This window comes from Pan troglodytes, chromosome 3, assembly GCF_028858775.2.
Source record: "Pan troglodytes isolate AG18354 chromosome 3, NHGRI_mPanTro3-v2.0_pri, whole genome shotgun sequence".
Lineage (NCBI taxonomy): Eukaryota > Metazoa > Chordata > Mammalia > Primates > Hominidae > Pan > Pan troglodytes.
In genome coordinates, this window is record NC_072401.2 from 38,257,059 (window position 1) to 38,284,320 (window position 27,262).

At 41.7% G+C, this 27,262-nt stretch overlaps 2 protein-coding genes across 12 annotated transcripts in view; both read left to right on the forward strand.

Annotated features, from left to right (window-relative positions):
* Positions 1-27,262, forward strand: part of TBC1D1 (TBC1 domain family member 1) — a 248,728-nt gene that overhangs the window by 44,714 nt on the left and 176,752 nt on the right. The window lies entirely within an intron of this gene.
* PTTG2 (pituitary tumor-transforming 2) lies at positions 23,327-26,709 on the forward strand. Its single transcript, XM_063809465.1, has one exon. It carries the CDS (start codon positions 26,016-26,018, stop codon positions 26,589-26,591), a length of 576 nt encoding a protein of 191 aa, XP_063665535.1. The 5' UTR covers positions 23,327-26,015; the 3' UTR covers positions 26,592-26,709.

Sequence of the window (27,262 nt, forward strand, 5' to 3'; positions counted from 1 at the left end):
CAGGGTTAGGGTCAAGGCCAAGAACAAGGTAGCCAGAAATGTATCCACGATATAGCTTGAAAATGGGAGGGAGCGAAGAGAGTAAGTCACAGGCTGGGCGAGGGCAAGGACAGATTGGAAGGAGGGGGAAAGGTGGGCTGCTTCTGCGTCATCCGTCCTGGTTGTGTCCCAGGCCTGAGAGTTGATGCATATGGCTTCTGACAGAAGAAAAGATAGAAGAGTGGGCAGAAAAAGGAAAGAAGGGTTTGCTTTTGATGGAGTGGAAACCTGAGTTGGCCAGCAGAGAGAGTCTGCAGGGGTTTCTGTGAGGGAGAGACCAGGGTAGGAGGGGCTTTCTTTCTAGTCTCTGCTTTCCCTGGGGACCCTTCAATGTCATTTTTCCACTTCTGTCACTGACCCACTTTTCTTCCCACCTGTATCAGTCAGAGTGGGCGTGGTTTTGCTGCAGTAACAAATGACCCCCAAATCTCAGTGGCTTATAACAGCAAACATTTATTTTTGGCTTTAACTACATGTTCACTGTGAGTTGGCTACAGCTTGCTTCCTCGTAATCTTTATTCTGTGACCCCAGCTGACTGAGTGGACTCTCTCTCTCTCTGGAACATTGCTGCTTGAAATAGCAGAGGGAAAAGAGACCGTGGAGAACCTTGAGCTGGCCTTGGAGCACCTGCACAGAAGGGAAGTGACACATGTCATTTCCACTCACATTTCATTGACCAAAACAAGTCTTATGGCCAAGCCTGACATTAACAGGGTGGCAAAAATCTAATTCTTCCCCAGAAATGAGCAATGAGTATTTGTAGCAATAATATAGTCCGCCACATGATTGCACTTACTCCAGGGTCATCTCGCTACTCCCATGACCTCAGTAACTGTCGCTTTGATCCTAGATTCCTTCCTCCAGCTCAGATCTCTGCACCAAAACCCAAACCCACAAATCCAGCTGTCAATCAGGCAGTTCTCCTTCAAACTGAACATGCTCAACTGAAGTCATTTTCTCTTCAACATTTTGTTTCTTTTTGATTAATGGCTCACTGTCCACCTGGCTATTGACACCTGGGAGTCGTCTTTGACTTTTTGCTCTCCTTCATCATCCCAGATCCAGCTATCCATCAGAAAGTCTTCTTGATTGTATTCAATAAATGTTTCTGCTTCTTTTCATCTCTCCTACTTCTGGTAACCCAAGATACAGTATTTCTCATCTGGACTACTTTGGCAGGCTCTTCAATAACTTCCATGCCTCCATCTTCTCCTTCTCCAATTCACTCCACCAGCGTCCAGAGCGATCTTTCTAATTTGCAGATCTGACAGTACACCTTTCTGCTGTCTCCCCTGTTTAAGCTCTTGCATGGATTCCGATTGGTCTGAGAATCAAGCTGTGGAAAGCTAATAAGAGTCTCCATTTCCCCTCCAGTCTTACCCTCCCAATGGCTTACATCTCCCGGCCCCACCATCCTGAACCCCTGCCATCTGCCCTAATGTGCCATGCTCTGTCTTACTTCTAGAATATGACAGTGCTATTCCTTCTGACCAGAGTCTTCTATATTCTCTTCAGCTGGCTAACTCTAACTCACCCCTCAGATCTCAGCTTACACATCACTTCCTCCAGGAGGCCTTCTCTGGCCCTTCCTAAACTAGGTAAGGTATTCCTGTCACATGCTCCCATGCACATACCATGCTGTCCTTCCTTTACTCTGGCACAGATCACCGCTTAGACGTGCAGTGGTCCTCCCTTACTTTACAAGACCCCAGTGGAGGCCTAAAACTGACGATTGTACTGAATCGCATACCATATATAATATGTTTTTTGCTGTACACATACCTGTGATAAAGTCTAATTTATAAATTTGGCACAGTAAGAGATTAAGAACAACAATAATAAAATGGAACAATTATAACAATAGATTGTAATAAAAGTTATGTGAATGCAGTCTCCCTCTCTGTCGAAATATCCTATTGTACAGTACTGCAGGTCACTAAAACACAAAAAGTGAAACCATGGATAAGGGGGGGTTACCGCAACATAAATGTCTGCTGTCTCTCTCTGTTGCTGCACTGGAATCTGTTTGAGGGCAGTGACTACTTCAACACTGTATCTCCACCTCCTAGCAGAGTGCCTGGAATAGTCTAGGGGCTATTGGATGGAATGATGATGAATGACCATTCATGGAGTTGAAAATTTGAGTTGACATGACCTCAAAAGCAAGGCCAGAAAGACCCAGAAAGGTCCTTGCTTCCTTCATGTCAGGGGAGCTGAGAAAGAGTAGCTTGGATTAGGGCTGGAGGATAATATAAATTGCAAAGTACAACAGACTTCTGGAGAAAGATAAAGGAAGGGCAGGGTCTGGGAAGAAGTGAGATACACTAGAATAGAACCTCCTTGCGAGATGGGATTTTTATCTGTTTTGTTCACTGCAGAATTCTTGGGCCTAAAACAGTTCTCAACACATAGTAAGCAGCTAATACTTTATTGAATGAACTAATGAGCAAGTGAATGAATGAATGAACAAATTGTAGGTCAGGGTTCTTTGACTTCAAGGACCAACCCTGGCAGAAAGATAATTTATTGGACATACATAGGGCAGTTCACAGACTCTGAAAGCCAGAAAATCAAGCCTGGCAAATGAACAGCAACCAAGGGAAGTCAGGCAGATAGAACTACAGCCAAGGTTGCATCACAGGAATACCCTGCTAAGGGCAACACGCTGGCACTGCTGCTGCCAGACACTGCTGTCCCTGGCACTGTCACCACTGCCCTCCTTGTGAGAGTCAGCTCTCACTGACCCTGTGACTTGACATTATTCCTTTGAGACTGAGAGTCCCAGACAGGAATCCCTGATTGTCTGAACCAAGGTGGGTTGCTTGCTCATTACTTGCCAGAAAACAGGAGAGAGTGAATATTTATCCCGTCAGCAGAGGGGGCCATGCTGCCATCTTCTCCCTAAGAAGACGGTCGTTCAATGCTGGGTAGCCTAAAAAGCACTCTTAAGTGTCTAAGCATAATAAATGCTTACGATAAAAATTCAATCAATTCAGAAGGGTGCAAAATACAAAATGTAAATCCACTCTCTACTTCCCAATCTCTATTCCACCCCAAGAAATAACCACTGGTATTAGTTGGTAATGTGTTCTTACACACTTCTTCAAGAAACTTCATGAAGTTTATATGTAAATTACAAGCTCCCTATAATAGCTAGGAAGTCCAGCCCTGTGCAGTTTATGAAACAATAAGAATCGTTTCATCAAGAAACAATAATTACGTAAAAACAATAACAATTCTTATTGTTTCATAAACTGCTGGACTTCCTAGCTACTATAGGGTATTTGAAAGTTACATATAAAACTTGTAATTTGAAGTTTTTTGCTTGGGAATAAAGTGGCTGCTTGGAGTCTGAAGCCTCGGCCATGTGTGGTGTTGCTGGTGGTTCCTAACGCTCAGGAGGGGACTACCTGCCCAGTAAACTGTAGGCAGACTGGTTCTTGGTGCTGTTTGCTTTGTGTGTTGCATTAAATATTACTGGGTATTTCTTGCTTGAGATTGATCAGGGATGTAATGACATCTAACATTGTGATGGGTAAGCAAAATGTGGGTTCTATTGGAGGGAAGGTATTCACTCTGCCTTTGCCCTAATTGTTTTAAATTGCTGAGGGGACAGTCTCCTGTTTAGGATGTCTCTTGTAGAGAGTTCTGCTCTTCTTAAAGAACAAAAACTTACTGGGTGCAGTGGTACACACCTGTAGTCCCAGTTACTTGAGAGGTTTAGATGGGAGGGTCGCTTGAGATCAGGAGTTCAAATGCAGCTGGGGCAGCATAGTGAGACCCCATCTCTAAAAAAAAATTATATGTACGTACCTATAAGAGAAAACAAAAATTATCTGAAATAATATTTTTCTGGGATTTTAAAGATATAAGGTTCTAGAACTAACCCATCCTCAACTGATTGCCAGGAAACCTAGTTCTGGGTGTAATATTCTTCATTGTGTTGGTAAATGTGTGACTTGTAGTGCCCAGGAAGCAGTGCCCAGGTGCCCCACAGTGGTTGGACAGTGCAAACGTAAGACACTTTGATAGGAGACAGTTTTGCACAAAGAACAGAGAATGGTTGTTCAAATAAGTGATTTGAATTTTTTTCATTTTATTTTGTTTTTATTATTATACCTTAAGTTCTAGGGTACATGTGCACAAAGTGCAGGTTTGTTACATATGTATACATGTGCCATGTTGGTGTGCTGCACCCATTAACTCGTCATTTACATTAGGTATATCTCCTAATGCTATGCCTCCCTCCTCCCCCAACCCCATGACAGGTATGTGATGTTCCCCTTCCTGTGTCCATGTGTTCTCATTGTTCAATTCCCACCTATGAGTGAGAACAAGCGGTATTTGGTTTTCTGTTCTTGCGATAGTTTGCTGAGAATGATGGTTTCCAGCTTCATCCATGTCCCTACAAAGGACATGAACTCATCCTTTTGTATGGCTGCATAGTATTCCATGGTGTATATGTGCCACACTTTCTTAATCCAGTCTATCATTGATGGACATCTGGGTTGGTTCCAAGTCTTTGCTATTGTGAATAGTGCCGCAATAAACATACGTGTGCATGTGTCTTTATAGCAGCATGATTTATCATCCTTTGGGTATATACCCAGTAATGGGATGGCTGGGTCAAATGGTATTTCTATTTCTAAATCCTTGAGGAATTGCCACACTGTCTTCCACAATGGTTGAACTAGTTTACAGTCCCACCAACAGTGTAAAAGTGTTCCTATTTCTCCACATCCTCTCCAGCACCTGTTGTTTCCTGACTTTTTAATGATTGCCATTCTAACCAGTGTGAGATGATATCTCATTGTGGTTTTGATTTGCATTTCTCTGATGGCCAGTGATGATGAGCATTTTCTCATGTGTCTTTTGGCTGCATAAATGTCTTCTTTTGAGAAGTGTCTGTTCCTATCCTTTGCCCACTTTTTGATAGGGTTGTTTTTTTCTTGTAAATTTGTTTGAGTTCATTGTAGATTCTGGATATTAGCCCTTTGTCAGGTGAGTAGATTGCAAAAACTTTCTCCCATTCTGTAGGTTGCCTGTTTACTCTGATGGTAGTTTCTTTTGCTGTGCAGAAGCTCTTTAGTTTAATTAGATCCCATTTGTCAATTTTGGCTTTTGTTGCCAATGCTTTTGGTGTTTTAGACATGAAGTCCTTGCCCATGCCTATGTCCTGAATGGTATTGCCTAGGTTTTCTTCTAGGGTTTTTATGGTTTTAGGTCTAAGATTTAAGTCTTTAATCCATCTTGAATTAATTTTTGTATAAGGTGTAAGGAAGGGATCCAGTTTCAGCTTTCTACATATGGCTAGCCAGTTTTCCCAGCACCATTTATTAAATAGGGAATCCTTTCCCCATTTCTTGTTTTTGTCAGGTTTGTCAAAGATCAGATGGTTATAGATGCATGGTATTATTTCTGAGGGCTCTGTTCTGTTCTATTGGTCTATATCTCTGTTTTGGTACCAGTACCATGCTGTTTTGGTTACTGTAGCCTTGTAGTACAGTTTGAAGTCAGGTAGTGTGATGCCTCCAGCTTTGTTCTTTTGGCTTAGGATTGTCTTGGCGATGCGGGCTCTTTTTTGGTTCCATATGAACTTTAAAGTAGTTTTTTCCAATTCTGTGAAGAAAGTCATTGGTAGCTTAATGGGGATGGCATTGAATCTATAAATTACCTTGGGCAGTATGGCCATTTTCACAATATTGATTCTTCCTATCCATGAGCATGGAATGTTCTTCCATTTGTTTGTGTCCTCTTTTATTTCATTGAGTAGTGGTTTGTAGTTCTCCTTGAAGAGGTCCTTCACATCCCTTGTAAGTTGGATTCCTAGGTATTTTATTCTCTTTGAAGCAATTGTGAATGGGAGTTCACTCATGATTTGGCTCTCTGTTTGTCTTTTATTGGTGTATAAGAATGCTTGTGATTTTTGCGCATTGATTTTGTATCCTGAGACTTTACTGAAGTTGCTTATCAGCTTAAGGAGATTTTGGGCTGAGACGATGGGGTTATCTAAATATACAATCATGTCATCTGCGAACAGGGACAATTTGATTTCCTCTTTTCCTAATTGAATACCCTTTATTTCTTTCTCCTGCCTGATTGCCCTGGCCAGAACTTCCAACACTAGGTTGAACAAGAGTGGTGAGAGAGGGCATCTCTGTCTTGTGCCAGTTTTCAAAGGGAATGCTTCCAGTTTTTGCCCATTCAGTATGCTATTGGCTGTGAGTTTGTCATAGATAGCTCTTATTATTTTGAGATACATCCCATCAATACCGAATTCATTGAGAGTTTTTAGCATGAAGGGCTGTTGAATTTTGTCAAAGGCTTTTTCTGCATCTATTGAGGTAATCATGTGGTTTTTGTCTTTGGTTCTGTTTATATGCTGGATTATGTTTATTGATTTGCATAGGTTGAACAAGCCTTGAATCCCAGGGATGAACCCCACTTGATCATGGTGGATAAGCTTTTTGATGTGCTGCTGGGTTCGGTTTGCCAGTATTTTATTGAGGATTTTTGCATCGATATTCATCAGGGATATTGGTTTATAATTCTCTTTTTTTGTTGTGTCTCTGCCAGGCTTTGGTATCAAGATGATGTTGGCCTTATAAAATGAGGTAGGGAGGATTCCCTCTTTTTCTATTGATTGGAATAATTTCAGAAGGAATGCTACCAGCTCCTTCTTATACCTCTGGTAGAATTCGGCCGTGAATCCATCTGGTCCTGGCCTTTTTTTGGTTGGTAGGCTATTAATTATTGCCTCAATTTCAGAGCCTGTTATTGGTCTATTCAGGGATTCAACTTCTTCCTGGTTTAGTCTTGGGAGGGTGTATGTGTCGAGGAATTTATCCATTTCTTCTAGATTTTCTAGCTTATTTGCATAGAGGTGTTTATAGTGTTCTCTGATGGTAGTTTGTATTTCTGTGGGATTGGTGGTGATATCCCCTCTATCATTTTTTATTGCATCTATTTGATTCTTCTCTCTTTTCTTCTTTATTAGTCTTGCTAGCGGTCTATCAATTTTATTGATCTTTTCAAAAAACCAGCTGCTAGATTCATTGATTTTTTGAAGGGTTTTTTGTGTCTCTGTCTCCCTCAGTTCTGTTCTGATCTTAGTTATTTCTTGCCTTCTGCTAGCTTTTGAATGTATTTGCTCTTGCTTCTCTAGTTCTTTTAATTGTGATGTTAGGGTGTCAATTTTAGATCTTTCCTGCTTTCTCCTGTGGGCATTTAGTGCTATAAATTTCCCTCTACAGTCTGCTTTGAATGTGTCCCAGAGATTCTGGTATGTTGTGTCTTTGTTCTCATTGGTTTCAAAGAACATATTTATTTCTGCCTTCATTTCGTTATGTACCCAGTAGTCATTCAGGAGCAAGTTGTTCAGTTTCCATGTAGTTGAGTAGTTTTGAGTGAGTTTCTTAATCCTGAGTTCTAGTTTGATTGCACTGTGGTCGGAGAGACAGTTTGTTATAATTTCTGTTCTTTTACATTTGCTAAGGAGTGCTTTACTTCCAACTATGTGGTCAATTTTGGAATAAGTGCGATGTGGTGCTGAGAAGAATGTATATTCTGTTGATTTGAGGTGGAGAGTTCTGTAGATGTCTATTAGGTCCGCTTGGTGCAGAGCTGAGTTCAATTCCTGGATATCCTTTTTAACTTTCTGTCTCTTGGATCTGTCTAATGTTGACAGTGGGGTGTTAAAGTCTCCCATTATTATTGTGTGGGGTCTAAGTCTCTCTGTAAGTCTCTAAGGACTTGCTTTATGAATCTGGGTGCTCCTGTATTGGCTGCATATATATTTAGGATAGTTAGCTCTTCTTGTTGAATTGATCCCTTTACCATTATGTAATGGCCTTCTTTGCCTCTTTTGATCTTTGTTGGTTTAAAGTCTGTTTTATCAGAGACTAGGATTGCAACCCCTGCCTTTTTTTGTTTTCCATTTGCTTGTTAGATCTTCCTCCATCCCTTTATTTTGAGCCTATGTGTGTCTCTGCATGTAAGATGGGTCTCCCGAACACAGCACACTGATGGGTCTTGACTCTTTATCCAATTTGCCAGTCTTTTAATTGGAGCATTTAGCCCATTTACACTTAAGGTTAATATTGGTGTTTTTTTTTTTTTTAAGACGGAGTCTTGCTCTGTCGCCCAGGCTGGAGTGCAGTGGCACGATCTCGGCTCATTGCAAGCTCTGCCTCCCAGGTTCATGCCATTCTCCTGCCTCAGCCTCCCAAGTAGCTGGAACTACAGGTGCCCACCACCACGCCTGGCTAATTTTTTTTGTATTTTTAGTAGAGACGGGGTTTCACCATGTTAGCCAGGATGGTCTTGATCTGCTGACCTTGTGATCCACCCATCTTGGCCTCCCAAAGTGCTGGGATTACAGGCGTGAGCCACCGTGCCCGGCTAGGTTAATATTGTTATATGTGAATTTGATCCTGTCATTATGATGTTAGCTGGTTATTTTGCTTGTTAGTTGATGCAGTTTATTCCTAGCATTGACGGTCTTTACATTTTGTTATGTTTTTGCAGTGGCTGGTACCAGTTGTTCCTTTCCATGTTTAGTGCTTCCCTCAGGAGCTCTTGTAGGACAGGCCTGGTGGTGACAAAATCTGTCAGCATTTGCTTGTCTGTAAAGGACTTTATTTCTCCTTCACTTATGAAGCTTAGTTTGGCTGGATATGAAATTCTGGGTTGAAAATTATTTTCTTTAAGAATGTTGAATATTGGCCCCCACTCTCTTCTTGCTTGTAGAGTTTCTGCCGAGAGATCTGCTGTCAGTCTGATGGGCTTCCCTTTGTGGGTAACCCGACCTTTCTCTCTGGCTGCCCTTAACATTTTTTCCTTCATTTCAACTTTGGTGAATCTGACAATTATGTGTCTTGGAGTTACTCTTCTCAAGGAGTATCTTTGTGGCATTCTCTGTATTTCCTGAATTTGAATGTTGGCCTGCCTTGCTAGGTTGGGGAAGTTCTCCTGGATAATATCCTGCAGAGTATTTTCCAACTTGGTTCCATTCTCCCCATCACTTTCCAGTACACCAATCAGACATAGATTTCATCTTTTCACATAGTCCCGTATTTCTTGGAGGCTTTATTCATTTCTTTTTACTCTTTTTTCTCTAAACTTCTCTTCTTGCTTCATTTCATTCATTTGATCTTCAATCACTGATATCCTTTCTTCCAGTTAATCGAATCAGCTATGAAGCTTGTGCATTTGTCACGTAGTTCTCATGCCATAGTTTTCAGCTCCATCAGGTCCTTTAAGGACTTCTCTACACTGGTTATTCTAGTTAGCCATTCATCTAATCTTTTTTCAAGGTTTTTGGCTTCTTTGCGATGGGTTCAAACTTCCCCCTTTAGCTGGGAGAAGTTTGATTGTCTGAAGCCTTCTCTCAACTCATCAAAGTCATTCTTCATCTACCTTTGTTCCATTGCTGGTGAGGAGCTGCATTCCTTTGGAGGGGGAGAGGCACTCTGATTTTTGGAATTTTCAGCTTTTCTGCTCTGTTTTTTCCCCATCTTTGTGGTTTTATCTACCTTTGGTCTTTAATGATGGTGACATATAGATGGGGTTTTGGTGTGGATGTCCTTTCTGTTCATTAGTTTTCCTTCTAACAGTCAGGACCCTCAGCTGCAGGTCTGTTGGAGTTTGCTGGAGGTCCACTCCAGATCCCGTTTGCCTGGGTATCAGCAGCAGAGGCTGCAGAACAGCGAATATTGCTAAACAGCAAATGTTGCTGCCTGATCGTTCCTCTGGAAGCTTCGTCTCAGAGGGGTACCCAGCCATGTGAGGTGTCAGTCTGCCCCTACTGGGGGGTGCCTCCCAGTTAGGCTACTTGGGGGTCAGGGACCCACTTGAGGAGGCAGTCTGTCCGTTCTCAGATCTCCAGCTGCCTGCTGGGAGAACCACTACTCTCTTCAAAGCTGTCAGACAGGGACATTTAAATCTGCAGAGGTTTCTGCTGCCTTTTGTTCAGCTATGCCCTGCCTCCAGAGGTGGAGTCTACAGAGGCAGGCAGGCCTCCTTGAGCTGTGGTGGGCTCCACCCAGTTCGAGCTTCCCGGCCGCTTTGTTTACCTACTCAAGCCTCAGCAATGGCAGGCTTTCCTCTCCCAGCCTCACTGCCGCCTTGCAGTTCAATCTCAGACTGCTGTGCTAACAATGAGCGAGGGTCCATGGGCGTGGGACCCTTTGAGCCAGGTGCGGGACATAATCTCCTGGTGTGCTGTTTGCTAAGACCCTTGGAAAAGCGCAGTATTAGGGTGGGAGTGACCCGATTTTCCAGGTGCTGTCTGTTACGGCTTACCTTGGCTAGGAAAGGGAATTCCCTGATCCCTTGTGCTTCCCAGGTGAGGCGATGCCTCGCCCTGCTTCGGCTCACACTCGGTGGGCTGCACCCACTGTCCTGCACCCACTGTCTGACATGCCCCAGTGAGATGAACCCAGAACCTCATTTGGAAATGCAGAAATCACCCATCTTCTGTGTCGTTCACGCTGGGAGCTGTAGACTGGAGCTGTTCCTATTTGGCCATCTTGGGTCAACAAGTCGTGATTTGAATTTTAAGAAAGCAGAACTAGTGGTTATAAATCTTAGTAGAGTCCAGCCCTGGACTGGACTTTTTGTAAGAAATATATGACAAACCATAAGGCACAGCTGTAAACAGAATAATGTACTTATAGAAAGTTGGATAAATGCAGTTCAGGTTGTTACAGGGCTGACCCAAATCATCGCTCTTGGTCCAAGTATAAGGTCTCAAGTTGGTATCCAATGTGACCTCTCAAGAGCCTAGAAGTAGGCTGGGTGTGGTGGCTCATGCCTGTAATCTCAGCACTTCGGGAGGCCGAGGCGGGCAGATCACCTGAGGTCAGGAGTTTGAGACCAGCCTGGCCAACATGGCAAACTCCATCTCTACTGAAATCACAAAAAATAGCTGAACATGGTGGTGCACACCTGTAGTCCCAGCTACTTGGGAGGCTGAGGCAGGAGAATCACTTGAACCTGGGAGGCGGAGGTTGCAGCGAGCCAAGATCACACCATTGCACTCCAGCCTGGGCAACAGAGAGAGACTCCACCTCAAAAAAAAAAAAAAAAAAAAAAAAAAAAGCCTAGAAGCGAAAGCCAGCACTTCAGTCCAGCCTGCTTTGCCCAGGTCTATGTCAAAGAAGGATGTTACTTGGATGATGTTGTATGCTTCTTCTTTGCCAAACAACTGTCTGCAGTATTCATACACAGAAGTGAGCAGATCAGATATGCTTATAACATCCAGGATTCCCATACAAAGCCTTTCTATTGGAAATCAATGCCGTATTAGTATCTAAACTGGTAGCAGTTCTGTTTTACATTCATGAAATGGGATAAATTTTAAATCTTTTTGATAGAATCTAATGAACAAATATGGGTTAATTTTAAAAATGTGAGTTGAGATTATCTAGTTTAAAGTCGCAGCCAAAATAGAAGTCAGCTGTGATTCATCTGAAACTATGTGGACATTCTGAGTGCTGATAACAGAGGAGGGCCTTCCTTTGAAAGTATTATTTTACAAGGTGATTATAGCAAAGCTACAATGAGTATGACAGAAAGCCATAATATATTTTGATACAAAGAAACATTGGCTCTTTAAAAGAAGGTACCAGGAACAGAAGTAACAGTTAAAAATTGGCAAAAGCAATGATCTTTGATATTAAATTTAATTTTCTCTTGCCTTAGTGTCTTGACTGTCATACAAATGAACCTCAGCAGACTAGAAATGCTGGAAAAACCATTTTTCTATAACAAAATTACAGTTACCTAGGAGGAATGAGTTCTGGTCTTTGCAGCACTGTGGGGTGAATATGGTTAACTATAATTTATTGTATATTTTCAGAAAGCTAGAAGAGAGGACTTTGCATGGTCCCAACACAAAGAAATGATAAATGTTTGAGGTGATGGAGTTGCTAAGTACCCTGATTTGGTCGTTATACATCATATGCATGTATGGAAATATCACTCCATCTCCCATAAATATGTACACTTATTACATATGTAGAATTATAACACTAAAAGGGAAGAAACAGTATCGTGTGAATCTATTAAAATAATGCCCTTGTTTTGTCTGAGCAGGAAGTCAATAATTTTTTCATGTTCCAAAGAGAAGCTAGATCATGACCTGGGCCTTGAAGGGTCAACAGTGGCCCAGGGAAAAGGACTGCTGGCATGACCTGCAGGAAGAGGAAGCCGGGCTGTGAAACCACAGGGAGGAGAAGTGGAGTTGTGGTGGCAGCAGGGACTGGGGCTGTCTGGAGAAGGCATGAGAAAGTGGGAGTTGCGGCAGTGCCAATTGTAGTTGTCCTTCTGCCTACATGCCATGAGACATATCTTCTCCTGGGCTATGCCAAATTTCAGGACTGCCTCAGGACTCCTTTCCTTGGTATTTACCCAAGAGAAAGGAAAATGCACATCCACATCGTCTTGTACACTAAGGTTCCTAGCCGCTTTTTATGTAATAGCCAAAAATGGAAAACAATCTAGAAGCTGAAAACAGCCTACATGTCTGGCAACAGGTGGTAAATGGCATGCGACTCAACAATAAAAAGGGATGGACGGATGATGAACATAGCACTGGGGAAGATCTCAAAGTCATTATGCTGAGCAAAACGCAGACATCTCCCTACCCGCACTCCCCAAGTAAAGAGTACATGCTACATAATTCTGTTTATTCATTTATTTATGTATTTATTTATTTTTGAGACAGAGTCTTGCTCTGTCGCCCAGGCTGGAGTATAGTAGTGCCACTGTTGCTCACTGCAACCTACACTTCGTGGGTTCAAGCGATTCTCCTGCCTCAGCCTCCTGAATAGCTGGGACTACCGGCGTGCGCCACCATGCCAGGCTAATTTTTGTATTTTTAGTAGAAATGGACTTTCACCATGTTGGCCAGGCTGATCTCAAACTCCTGACCTCAAGTGATCCACCTGCTTCGGTCTCCCAAAGTGCTGAGATTACAGGCATGAGCCACCATGCCCGGCCTATTTATGTTTTATTTTTTAGAGACAGGGTCTCTCACTCTGTCACCCAGGCTGGAGTATAGTCGTGCGATCATAGCGCACTGCAGCCTCGACCTCCTGGGCTCAAGCAATCCTCCTGTCCCAACCTCCCCAGGTTACACCAGGTGAGCACCACTGCACTTCATTAATTAAAAAAATTTTGTTTGCGGAGGCAGGGCCTCACTATGTTGCCCAGGCATAATACATACTTCTGTTTCTATAAAACTATAGAAGACGCAAACTAATGTTTAGTCAAGCAAACAGATCAGTGCTTGTTTGGAGACGAAGTAGAGGGAAGGATGGATTACAAAGTGGCACAAGAATTTTGGGGGTGACGGGAAGTGTTTGGTAAATTGTGTTTTAGTTTCACGGACATGTTCATATGTCAAAACACAAGTGGACAGTTCATTGTAAAAAAAAAAAAGTTAAAACAAAGGTAGTACCCCCAAATAAAAGAACAGGGCCTGCTAGATGGTAAGTTCTCAATAAATGTCAGTTAACGATAATAATAATAGGTAGGTACTACGATTATTCCTAGTTAACAAAGTGGAAACTGAAGCCAAGAGGTTAAGTAACTTGCCCAAGGTCACATAGTCAGCTGGTGGTGTGTCCAGGATGCAGTCAAACTGCAAGACCTGAACCCCATGGTAGGAAAAAGAGTGTGAAGACAGGGCTAGAAGAACGGGCAGGTCCAGAAAGAAGATTATAAGAGGCACCATGTCAGAGGCGCAGCAAGGCGGACTGGAGGGCAGTGGATGTGCGAAGAAGAGCTTCCACTGAGAACATTCTATGGGCATTTTGTATCAAGTACAGGAACTTGCCTTTTCTCACTCAGTCATTAATTCACATACCATAAAATTCACCCATTTGAGGCTGGGCGCGGTGGCTCACGCCTGTTAATTCCAGCCCTATGGGAGGCCAAGGTGGGTGGATCACTGGAGGCAAGAGGTTGAGACCAGCCTGGCCAACATGGTGAAACCTTGTCTCTACTGAAAATACGAAAATTTGCTGAGCGTGGTGGCGCATGCCTGTAATCCCAGCTACTCCACAGGCTGAGGCAGGAGAATTTCTTGAACCTGGGAGGTGGGGGTTGCAGTGAGCCGAGATCTCACCACTGCACTCCAGCCTGGGCAACAGAGCAAGACTCTGTCTCAAAAAAAAAAAAATTACCCATTTGAAGTATACAGTTCAGTGGGTTTTAGTATATTCACAGGGTTGTGCAACCATCACCACAGGTTAATTTCAGTGTTTTTGGCACTCCCCCAAAAAACTTGTACGTATCAGCTGTCACCCCCCGTCTTCCTCCCTTACTTCTTCAGCCGTAACCACAGATCTACTTTTCATCACTATAGACTTGCATATTCTGAACATTTCACATGAATAGAATCATGTAATATGTGGTCTCTTCTGCCTGACATCTTTCACTTAGTATAATGTTTTCAAGGTTCATCATGTTGTAGCATATATCAGTAACTCATTTCCTTTTATGGATGAATAATACTCTATTGTATGGATATACCACATTTTGTTTATCCAATCGTCAGTTGATGGCCATGGGTTGCTTTCAGTTTTTGGCTATTTTGAACAACGCTGCTATTCTCAATCAGTTTTATTTCAACAACTAATGGTTATTTCAACTGGTAAAGAGAGAGGCATATATCAATCACAGGCACAGATACGATCTGAGTAGACAGCTATTTATTTGCAGACCATCTGGTTCATTTTGTATTTAACAAAATATGTGGAGACTCTTTTGACATATTTTTCTGTGCAGTAAAGAACTTAGACTTAGGTTACAGGTATCAATGATAGTGCTGCCTAATTACTTGTGTTTAGGAAAATTGTTTGCAAAGGAATTGATAACTTTTATTGAGTGCTTCCTATTAGATTGATGTATTTTTTCCAGTATAATTCTTACACTATTCTGTGTGCTCAGTTTTAATACCCTTAATATAAATGAGACTTCTGAGGCACATGGATGTTGTAGCACGTACTGCGGTGCCTGCCTCCAAGTTCACCCACAGGTGCATACTGGCAGCTTCTCATTTTAACCACCAGTCTCTTTGCTTCTCAGCCTGAGGCTTTCTCAGACTGTCTGAAAATCCCTTAGCAGTGCTAGGGATCTAATCACTCCAGGGCAACCCTAAACTGTTGAAGTGACTACATGCTCAGCTTTCCTTCTTCCTTCCAGACGTTCTACATGAGAGGTCAGCAAACTTTTGCTCTTAGGACCAGAAAGTAAATATTTTCAACTTTGTAGGCCATACAGTCTATGTAGCAACTATTCAACTCTGCCATTTTAGCATGAAAGTAACAATAGACGGTACCAAAAGAATGGGCTTGGCTATGTTCCAATAAAACTTTATTTATAAATAGACATTGTGTGGGTTGGATTTGACCTGCTGACTGTAGTTTGCTGACGCCTATTCTCCATGATTTCTTAGAAGATTCCTAACGGAGTTGAACCCCAGTTGCACCGAGAGGTAACCCATTCATTACCATACCCTTTTTTACTGGCCTTTCTTTCTTCCCTGTGTCTTTATTTACATGCCTATATTTTTGCTTCCTGGGGTCTCCAACCAGACAAACTCCCTGTCCCAAATTCCTTCTCTCAGGATCTGTTTTTGGGGGAACCAAATTGACAAACCAGGACAATACGATATTACACCAGGCTGAGAATATGCATATGAAGAGATCAGAGGCTGTGGCGTGAGTCTGAGGCGCAGTTCTGCACCTGAATGACCCTGGGCAAATAACTTCACCTCTTTGTGCCTCATTTTCCTCATCTGTAAAATGGGTATTGTCACAGAACCTACTGAAAAAAGTTGTTAGGAGGATTTTATGTGTTAATTTGTGTAAAACAGAAGCATGCCTGATAATAGAGGATTTCTTATTATAAACCATAGAGCCTTGTGAATGGTTCATGAAGTTTTTCATTCATTTATGGAAAGACCCTTTATGCCGTCTTTGCAAAAAAAAAAATAGGATTGAGTTAATGGATTTTTCAAAAAATTCTTAAGACTTCATTTTTTTAGAGTAGTTTTAGGTTCACAGCAAAATTGAGAAGAGGCTACAGATATAGCCACCCGCCCCACACCCCCCCGCCCCCGACATGCACAGCCTCCCCCAATAGCAACATTCCCCACCAGAGTGGTCCATTTGTTACAATTGATGAACCAACATTGACACATTGTTCTCACCCAAAATTCATAGTTTACATTAGGGCTCATTCTTGGTGTTGTAAATCCTGTGAATTGGACAAATGTACAATGACATGTAGTCACTTTTTTTTTTTTTTTTGAGACGGAGTTTCGCTCTTGTTGCCCAGGCTGGAGTGCAGTGGTGTGATCTCGACTCACTGAAACCCCCACCTCCCAGGTTCAAGCGATTCTCCTGCCTCAGCCTCCCAAGTAGCTGGGATTACAGGCACTTGCCACCATGCCCAGCTAATTTTTATATTTCTTTTTTAGTAGAGACAGGGTTTCACCATGTTGGCCAAGCTGGTCTCGAACTCCTGACCTCAGGTGATCCACCCTCCTCGGCCTCCCACCAATGCTGGGATTACAGGTGTGAGCCACTGCGCCTGGCCTATTCACCATTTTAAATTATTTATTGTGAGAAATATAAATAGCTGAACAATACAATGTACTTTTCCCCAGTTTGGCCTTGATGATTTGAAAATATATTGTCCTTTGTGTTCAAAAAACACAAAGCACTAAGAATTCCTGTCTTTGGGGGCTATTTACTGTATACTGAAATATTTATGAATGAAATAGCATATCAGGGATTGTTTTTAAAAATGATCGTGGGAAGAGAAGTGGGTGTGGATACCGAAATAAGATTGGTCCCGAGCTGACACTGGTTGAAATTGGGTGATGGAACCTGGGAGTTCATTAGAATATTCTCTCTACTTTCCTATTTGACATTTTTCATAAATATAGGTGGTTAAAAAAATACATGGCCTCAGAATCTATAAACAAAACTTTGCTGCTATAAGAACTGCATTATAGGAACGAAGGAGGGGAATTATCTCCAGCTACATCCTGGGGACCACCACCCTAATTTGTTAACATATCAGAACTACAGGCTCTTTTTTATTCTTGTGCCCAAGACTCTCCGCGAGATTTATCTTCTGTGGTCACAGCAGGGGAAGGAACCTTGTGACACTCTGCTAGGGAAGAGGAGATGCGGTGACACTCAGCCAAGTTAGGGAAGTGGACTTTCGATATTTGAAAAGGACATTCAAAACAACATTTGAAAGAAGTCAGAGTATTTGTTCAGTGAAACACTTAGGATCTATAAAATGGTTATAGTGTTTGTCCAGGAGAATAAACACTGAAAATCTGTAGAGGGGTCACAGCCTTTGCCCAGAGGAGTAAATCATTCAGATACAATTTTTAGCTATTACAATACTGACATGGAGTTCAGGTGATAACGGGTATGTACTTTTACCATGTCCCTCCCTGTGACTGTACAAACCTACATACTGACACCTATGTGTTCTCAGACTATGTATAAGCCTTTCCCTGTATTACAGTGCTCATCATCACTGTAGGGGACCTTTGAAAGAGCTGCCGGAGAAGGTGAGGAAGAAAGCCCTGCCTGGAAAGCAACAGTGAACCACCAGTGTCAGCAACGTGAAGCTTGCTGCAAGGCCTGCAGTCATGATGAACCCAGCAGCTTCTAGTTCATCCCAGTGGCCCTGAGACTATTTATCCTGCGACTTCACACGCGCTTTGAAGTTTTGTTGTGATCTTCGCTGAGTCCGTGCGGAAATCACAGGCTAGATTTTAGATTTTTTACTTTTCAGCATGTGACTTAAAGTTCTGTTGACTTGGGGAAAGGGCTGATAATCTTGTGCTAAATCACTGATGGAATATACATTAAAATCTCCATCTCTCAGTCAATCCAAGTGTCCATCAATGGTAGACTGGATAAAGAAAATGTGGTACATACACACCATGGAATACTATGCAGCCATAAAAAGAAACGAGATCATGTCCTTTCTAGGAACATGGATGGAGCTGGAAACCATTATCCTCAGCAAACTAACAAAGGAACAGAAAACCAAACACCACATGTTCTCATTTATAAGTGGGAGCTGAACAATGAGAACACGTGGACACAGGGAGGAGAACAACACACACTGGGGCCTGTCAGGGGGTGGGGTGAGGGGAGGGAGAGCATTAGGAAAAACAGCTAATACATGCTAGGCTTGATATCTAGGCGATGGGTTGATAGGTGCAGCAAACCACCATGGCACACATTTACCTATGTAACAAACCTGCACATCCTGCACATGTACCCTGAAACTTAGAAATAAAAATTTTTCAAAAGGGAAAAATAAAATGTCCATCTCTTGAATCCTGGTTTTTTACTTATCCCACATGGCCTTGTCGTTTGCACAGATTATGTGATGGTTTTGAGTTGATGGGGGCTGCAGAAAAATTGTGTTAATTTACAGTGAAAATCAAATCAAGACATTTGATTGATGATGTGGGATCAAAATTGTGCACGGCTAGATGTGCTGATTGATGACGTGGTTTTGGATATGCCGTTTATTGTCTCAGCTGCAGGTAATTGGAATCCATATGCATTAGCTCCATTCCTCTCCCACTGTGGCATGCAGACATTTTGCATTCGGAGCCAGTAATTTGGTGCCTTTTCCGACAAGTTTGGAATGAAAGCATGAATGCTAAATTTTGGAATACCACAGTGTGATATGAAAAGCATATTACTAATTAATGGAATAGAACCAGGTAGGAATTTCTTGGACAGATAAGAGAGAAATGGTGTTTTTAATCTGGAGGTGATCCTGAGTAATTCTTCTGAGCTCAGTTTTTAACTGACAAATCTTACTATCAGACTTTATTAAAAACGTTTTCAAAGTGGCATGTGCAATTAAAGCTTCATCAAGGAGAGGCACTGCATGTCATTACTGGTAATAGAATCCTGCTCCTGTAGTTTTTAATTCCCACTTTTCTGAAATGAAACACAACCAGTTATGTAGTATAATATGTAAAATCTACTAGGGAATTCAATAATTTTGCAATTAAGCTTGAGGTATTTTAAAATCATTTTGTCTATTAAATATGTCACTATAACTGTTTAATCATGACTTGAATAAGAGACAGGAGAAAGCATATCTGGGAAAATGCAAATGGTTGATGAGTAGAATTGACTAAGGTTGATGTGTAGAATAGTGGTAAATTCTACAGAAACTTAGAGCTCCTTCAAGGGAGGGATAAACATGAGCCATGCCTGGGAGACAGTTTGTATATTTTGAGAAGATTGGATGGTTACTGTGGTTAGCTTGGCATGTGGCCAGGGACAGCAGAAAATAAGGATGAGTTCAGCTAAAAGTAATAGAATGCCTAATTTATAGTGGCTTGTATCGTCATTTCTCATTTTGACATCCTTAACAACATTGCCAGGGAGCCCGTTATTAATGTAGATTATCAGGCTCCACTTCAGCCCTGCAAAATCAACATTCCCATTGTAAGGAGATTTCCAAGCGCTTCATAGGCCCATTAAACTCTGGTCTAGAAAACAGAGATACTTAGATATCTCACAGAATAAGGATAGGAATGCAAGCAGTTCCAGAGTGGCTGGATCTAAATCACCAATAACAGGCTTTTGTCTCATTCCACTTTGCAATCCCTAGCATGTTGACTTTGGCCTTTTGTTGTGTGGCCTCAGGATTCCAAGATGGCTGCCGTGGCTCCTCGCACCAGTGCATTCTAGGTAGGAGAGGAGGGGCAGACGTCTTCTAATATCTCATTGGCCAGATGTGGGTCACATGTTGACTTTTTTTTCTCTTTTAACCTTTCCTATGGTACTGAACATGTTGACTTTTAGATGACTCACTTGGGAAGATAAAAGGATTAACATTACTAATTTATACATTTATTCATTCAGTAAAAAAAAAAAAAAAATTGCCTACTATGTGCCAACTCATGAGCATTCCATGGGGCTACAGCTGAGATCAAAGGTCTACGTCTATTGTCTGAACAAAATTAGGGTTATTTTAGTGAAGAGGAAATGGGGGAATCATTATTAGGTAGAATTAATATCAGTCACAGGTAGGTTGAGGCCAGATTTGGAAGGGTCTTGGAAGTCATGTCAAGAATGGACGGAGACCAGTGAGGATACCTTTGAGGTGATTCAAGTTAGAGATGATGAGGACCGGCCTAGGATAATAGTGGCTGCGATGGAGGAAGGGATGCTTTGAAGGTCGGCTCTGAGGCGGAAGTACCTACTTAGTGATACTGTATGTGGGCGATGAAGAGGCGGGGTGATTCACTGAAACTCTGATGGGATCCCTCACTCAGCTGTCTCAGAACAGCTGACATGAAGAAAAAAAATCTGTGTATCATATGACTCTTAGCAGTGGATTTTTTTTTTTTTTGAAACAGTCTTTTTTTTTTTTTGAGACGGAGTCTCTCTCTGTCATCCAGGCTGGAGTGCAGTGGCGTGATCCGATCTTGGCTCACTTAGCAGTGGATTTTTTTAAAACCTATGTATTTAACACATACATAATCAGGTGATACAAAGCTCTGTAATCTAGATTTTCCACCTAATGTGTCATGTACCGATTTCTGTCAGTACATGTAGAACTATCTCATCTTTCTTTAACTCACTTTTTATTTTTATTTGAAAAATGTTGTAAAACACAAGTTAAAAACCATGTATAATCTAATAAATTTAAGAAACTATAAAAAGTAAAAAAAGAAATCACCCCTTCATTTTACTTCTGGAGCATGTATCTCTCCCAGTTTTTTTCCAAAGGTAGCGCAGACTTAATGAGAGATTCCCATGAACTGCACATACATACCTCTCTATGTGTATACAGTTGTCCCTCAGTGTATGTGGGGATGAGGGCATTGGTTTTACCACCCCTGTGGATACCAAAATCCATGGATGCTCAAACCCCCGATATAAAATGACATAGTATTTGCCTGTAACCTGTGCCCACCCTCCTATATACTTTAAATCATCTCTAGATTACTTATACTACTCAATACAGTGTAAATGCTACATACATAGTGTTATACTGTTTTGTTCAGGGAATAGTTATAAGAAAAAATGTCTGTACATGTTCAGTACAGACACAACCATCCTTTGTTTTTTCCAAATATTTACAATCCACGGTTGGTTGAATCCACAGATGCAAAACCCATGGGTAAAGAGGGTCAACTGTATATAAATTACAATGTGTTACAATGTGCAGTTTCCACTGTGACTCTTTTTTACAAAAATTTCTGCCCTTTGTTATGAGCACCTGTGGTCCAAGAATAAGCAGTGTTTAAGAGAGCTTTACCTCAAAGTTTACACTTTTCATTTTTCTATTATGCATATAGATTATAATACATATTGTCAGGGCTGGCCGTGGTGTCTCACGCCTGTAATTCCAGCACTTTGGGAGGCTAAGGTGGGAGGATTGCTTGAGTCTAGGAGTTTGAGACCAGCCTGGGCAACATAGTGAGACCTTGTCTCTATTTAAAAAATAAAAAATAAATATCTTCCCCCAAAATACATATAATCTGCTTCAAATAAATTTTTTTTTTTTTTTGAAACAACGTCTCTGTCACTCAGGCTGGAGTACGGTGTCGTGATCTAGGCTTACTGCAACCTCTGCCTCCCAGGTTCAAGCCATCCTCCCACCTCAGCCTTCTGAGTAGCTGGAATGACAACCAGCTAATTTTTGTATTTTTTGTAGAGATGGGAGCGGGGGTTCTCCCTGTGTTGCCCAGGCTGGTCTCGAACTCCTGGACTTCAAGCGATCACCCATCTCAGCCTCCCAAAGTGTTGAGACTACAGGCATGAGCCGCCACACCCGGCTTAATGAACTTCTAATACACTATGCCATTTAAAAATTTGTTTCATTCGTTGTCTGACTCTCTTTTCACTAGGATGTAAGTTTCCCGAGGGCAGGGGTTTTGGTTTGTTTTGCTCACAGATGTATTGCCACAGACTAGACAGTACCTGGCCCCCAGTAGGTGCTCAATACATATTGAATGTGAAGTGAATAAACTTCCAGCAGACTATCCTCATTGTGCTTTAACACATTTAAAATGACCAAATGGCTTTTCCCTGTACTTCCATTCTGTGTCTTTTCCCCTTGACCTCATGTGATATGCTCAGGGACGCCAACTAATGTTAGTATTAACTTAAGAAAAGTGGAGTGTAGCCGGGCACAGTGGCTCACACCTGTAATCCCAGCACTTTGGGAGACCGAGATGGGCAGATCACTTGAGGTCAGGAGTTCAAGACCAGCCTGGCCAACACAGTGAAACCCCATGTCTACTAAAAATTAGCCAGGTGTGGTGGAGCACACCTGTAGTCCCAGTTACTTGGGAGGCTGAGGCACGAGAATCACTTGAACCCAGGAGGTGGAAGATGAAGTGAGCAGAGATCGCGCCCCCGCACTCCAGCCTGGGCAACAGAGCAAGACTCCGTCTCAAAAGAAAAAAAAAAAGAAGGGAGTGTAGAAATGAATTTCCCCCAAAGAAGCCACTGATGCATGCCACAGTGAAACGTAAAGGATTACTCCTATCCGGTCTTTGGGATTATCTGCACCATGGCCTCCCTCCCCTTACAGGAAGGATCAAGCTGACCACATAAACATTTAGACTCCCTACGTGAGATGGGAGAACATAAGCCCCTCATGAGTTTGTATAATACTCATGGCCACAGTTACACAATGTGGCAGACATATCTCTTCCTTTCCAAAAGAAGGAAAGAGACAAATGTATGATACCTGATATTACACATGTTTTCATTCTTCACAATCATTAAAGTAATAAATAACACTACTTTTTAGAGACAAGGAATTTATCTGTTGACAGGAATATGTATTGCTGGGCACAGTGGCTCATGCCTGTAATCCTAACACTTTGGGAAGCCAAGGCAGGAGGATATCTTGAGCCCAGGAGTTCAAGACCAGCCCGAGCAACACAGCAGGACCCCTCTCTACAAAACATAAAAAGATTACCTGGGCATGGGGGTGCGTGCCTGTAGTCCTAGGTACTCAGGAGGCTGAGGCAGGAGGATTGCCTGAGCCTAAGAGTTCGAGGCTACAGTGAGCTATGATCACAGCCTCAGCAACAGAGCAAGGTCCTATCTCTTAAAATAATAAAAATAAAAACAAATAAATAAATAATATAGAAAGAGAAGAGAGTTGAGATTCCAAAACAGTCTTTCTGACTCCAAACTCCATTTTTATCCTACACCACTTTTTCATAAAAGTTCAGAACAGATTGTTTGATGTTTTTCTTATTGCTCATTATTACTTTTTAAAAGGTCAATTCTGACATGTGATTTACATTTCCTGACAAACTACATATCATTTTCCTCCCTCCCTCCTGTCTTTCCTTCCTTTTATTCTTCCATTTATAATGCAACAGATGATAGTTTTTCATGGTGTCCTGTAGGTAGTGTATTTTATTTTAAAATACCAGATAAAATTATCAGCAGCCACTTGTGGAAAGCTTCACTGGAAAATATTACTTCAACCATACTTATATGTTTTTTAAAATGCTATTTTTGTTGATCTCTGCTTAGAACAACAGAAACACAGCTGGCTACAGTTACTGGATTTGCTGCCAGTTTTTAATGCCCCTTTTCTCATATACGTTTATGGCGACCAAGTTTACTTTCAAAAACATATGCTAAGAATAGTAACAAATTTTTCAGATTTGAAGTTGTCTAGGAAAAAAGTATGCTTCACATTAAGAAAGAGTCTGTAAGATCAACAAAGCAGATTCATCTCCTAGAAAACCCATTCTCTGAGCAGGCCATTTTCATCTCTAACCAATAAACACCAGATTCCTTAGCTTGGCAATCAAGAACCTTGACCATATCTGGTCCCAGATGATTCTTCATATTTTTTATTTTTGTTCCAAGATGGTGTACTCTATTTTCCAGCAAAATGGGACAGTTAATTTTTCCTCGTAGCCATGCTTTCCTCTGTTTTGTTCATTGTTGTTTCTTTTGCCTGGGGAGATTTCCTCTTCTTTTACTTAAGCATTCCGTCTCTCCTAGCTCCTTCTCTTACTTAAGCATTCCATCTCTCCTAGCTCAAATGCCACCTCCTCCAGAAAGTGTTCCTGGATTAGATTTGCTTTCACACCTCTAGACCTCCTTTATTTGTCCCTTCTTTAGGACACATATATGACATCTTTTACTTTAATTATTTCTGCCCCAATTCAGAGTACCATTAGAAGGCTGTTAATAAAAAATGAATGTGTCGGAACAGTTGAAAGAAGTTGTTTAATAATAATTCCTGCTAATGGTATAATGAGACAGGATTACAGACAGGTGGCCTGCAAACTTTATTGTAAAAGTTGCCTACCATAGTGTTTGAAGAAAAACAGTTCAACTGGAATGCCTGCAGATTGGCACACACACTCTACCCCACCAGTCTCCCTGTTCCCCATTGTCTTCCACTGGCACATCATATATTTACATTCCCTCACTGACTCTGGGTGGCACTTGAATTTACAAGCTCCATATAGAGGTTACATCAATCAGTTGATATACCAGGTCCAAGTCATGGCTCTGTCACTTTCTAGCTAGCTGTGTCAGGTTAAGAGCAAGACTTCTAATGATACCTTTGAATGGCCCTTTGTATTTGAGGTGGCCTTATGCAGATAAACAGGCACAGTTGACCCTTGAACAATGTGAGGGTTAGGGGCGCCAATCACCTGCATAGTCGAAAATCCACCTATAACCTTTGACTCCCAAAAAGCTTAACCGATAGTCTTCCGTTGACCTCACCAATAACACAGTCGACTAACATATATTTTGTATGTTTTATGCACTATATCCTGTATTCTCACAGTAAAGTAAGCTGAAGAAAATGTTATTCAGAAAAATCATAAGGAAGAGAACACATTTCATTATTCATTAAGTAGAAATAGATCATCATAAAGGTCTTCACCCTCATTGTCTTCACGTTGAATAGGCTGAGGAGGAGGAGGAAGAGGAGGGGTTGGTCTTGCTGTCTCAGAGGTGGCAGCCGCAGAAGAAAATCTGAGAACAAGTGGATCCATGCGACTCAATCCTGTATGGTTCAAGACTCAACTGTATATTTTTGCATATGGGCTCAAATACGTACGCACATATGTCACTGGGTCAAAGATTCATAGAATGAATTAGACAACAAGAATATTTATCATTGAATTGAAATGGCTCACTGCAAAACTGCCCTCAACTTATCTCTAGGCCTTAGAAACAGAAGTGACCCTTTGCTGCTGTGAATCAATAGCCTGGACTAGATTGGGGTTGGGTTGGCAAAGGTATATAGTCATTGCCATAGTCCAGTATTCCTGCCCAAGCAAGCACCATTAGTAGTCACGTTGCTCAGAGAGGGCCTCTCGGCTCTCCCCACCACTGCATGCTGGATTGTCTGCCACCAGTAGATCAGAGTTGGCAAAAGGGATAACTTGGGATGAAACATTTGAGCATTTTGCAGTTTAGAGAAACTTCAGGGGTGCTGCTTTAGTAAAAAATGGAAGACTTGCATTTATTAAAGGTTAGTAAGAAGTGAAATAATGTATGCAAAAGTACATTATAAATTAGAAAATGCAATAACGGCAGAAACTATTTATTTATTGGTTGCTCTGCCCTTTACCTAAGTGGTTTTTGATCATTTAACAATGTGTAAGAGTTGGGTTTTACCTCCATTTTATGGATGTGGAAATAGGGCTTGGATGTTAGCTAACTTGCCCAAATCTTACAGCTAACAGAAAGTGGTACTCCTGAGATTCCTACCCAGGTTTGTCTGACCTCAGGCCTGTGCTCTTTATATGAGTTAATGCTAACTCTCAGATGATGTGCTAGGCACAAAAATTAGATATTACACCAATTTCCACTATAGTTAACATTCTATCTAAATATAAAGTGGGACCACGGTCTTAGATGAATGTGGCTGTTGAGAGCAGCAATAATCCAGAATGGCTACTCTGATCTATGTTGATAAGGAAATTGGAGAACCAGGCACCCGTGTGGCTGCTAAGGATGTGCTGAAGCTGGAGTCTAGACCTTCAATCAAAGCATTAGATGGGATATCTCAAGTTTTAACACCACGTTTTGGCAAAACATACGATGCTCCATCAGCCTTACCTAAAGCTACCAGAAAGGCTTTGGGCACTGTCAACAGAGCTACAGAAAAGTCAGTAAAGACCAATGGACCCAGAAAACAAAAACAGCCAAGCTTTTCTGCCAAAAAGATGACCGAGAAGACTGTTAAAACAAAAAGCTCTGTTCCTGCCTCAGATGACGCCTATCCAGAAACAGAAAAATTCTTTCCCTTCAATCTTCTAGACTTTGAGAGTTTTGACCTGCCTGAAGAGCACCAGATTGCACACCTCCCCTTGAGTGGAGTGCCTCTCATGATCCTTGATGAGGAGGGAGAGCTTGAAAAGCTGTTTCAGCTGGGACCCCCTTCACCTGTGAGAATGCCCTCTCCACCATGGGAATGCAATCTGTTTGCAGTCTCCTTCAAGCATTCTGTCGACCCTGGATGTTGAATTGCCAGCTGTTTGCTATGACATAGATATTTAAATTTCTTAGTGCTTTGGAGTTTGTGTGTATTTGTATTAATAAAGTATTATTTGTTTAACAACATAATAAATACATAAATATAAAGTGGGTCATATTCCTCTTTATGTGCATCTGTCTCAGCTGTCCCTCGTTTCTATATTTCTTCCATACTACAGCCCCTACTCTTTGGGGATATGTCAACATGATTTACTTCTGTAGAGAAACAGGAGACAGGAAATAGCAAAGGATAAAGGAGAAAAGGCCAGGGCCAGGCCAAGAACTTCCTACATCTTTTCTTCCCAGCCTAGTGTGAACCAGATGAAAGCCTTAAGGAGGCCCTAGCAGCAAAGGGAGATAATTAAAAGAATTGAGAATTTTGTGGAATGCTAAAAAAAATAGGGAACATATTTGCAGCTAGGACTAACACTGATTATCTTAAAATGTCTATATGGCTAAACAATATTCATGAAATCCCATATCTTATTCTGCTAATGTCTTACAACTTAAAGCACTTTTATGTCCATGCCATGAATTCTGTACAAAGCTTTGATAGAGTCACAGATGTCTGGTGTCAAACCAGATCACCTGAGAGGCTTCAGGGGTTCCTCTCTGGTTCCTGAATTCCAAGACTTAGTGAGTTTCCTAGGCCAGGAGCTGC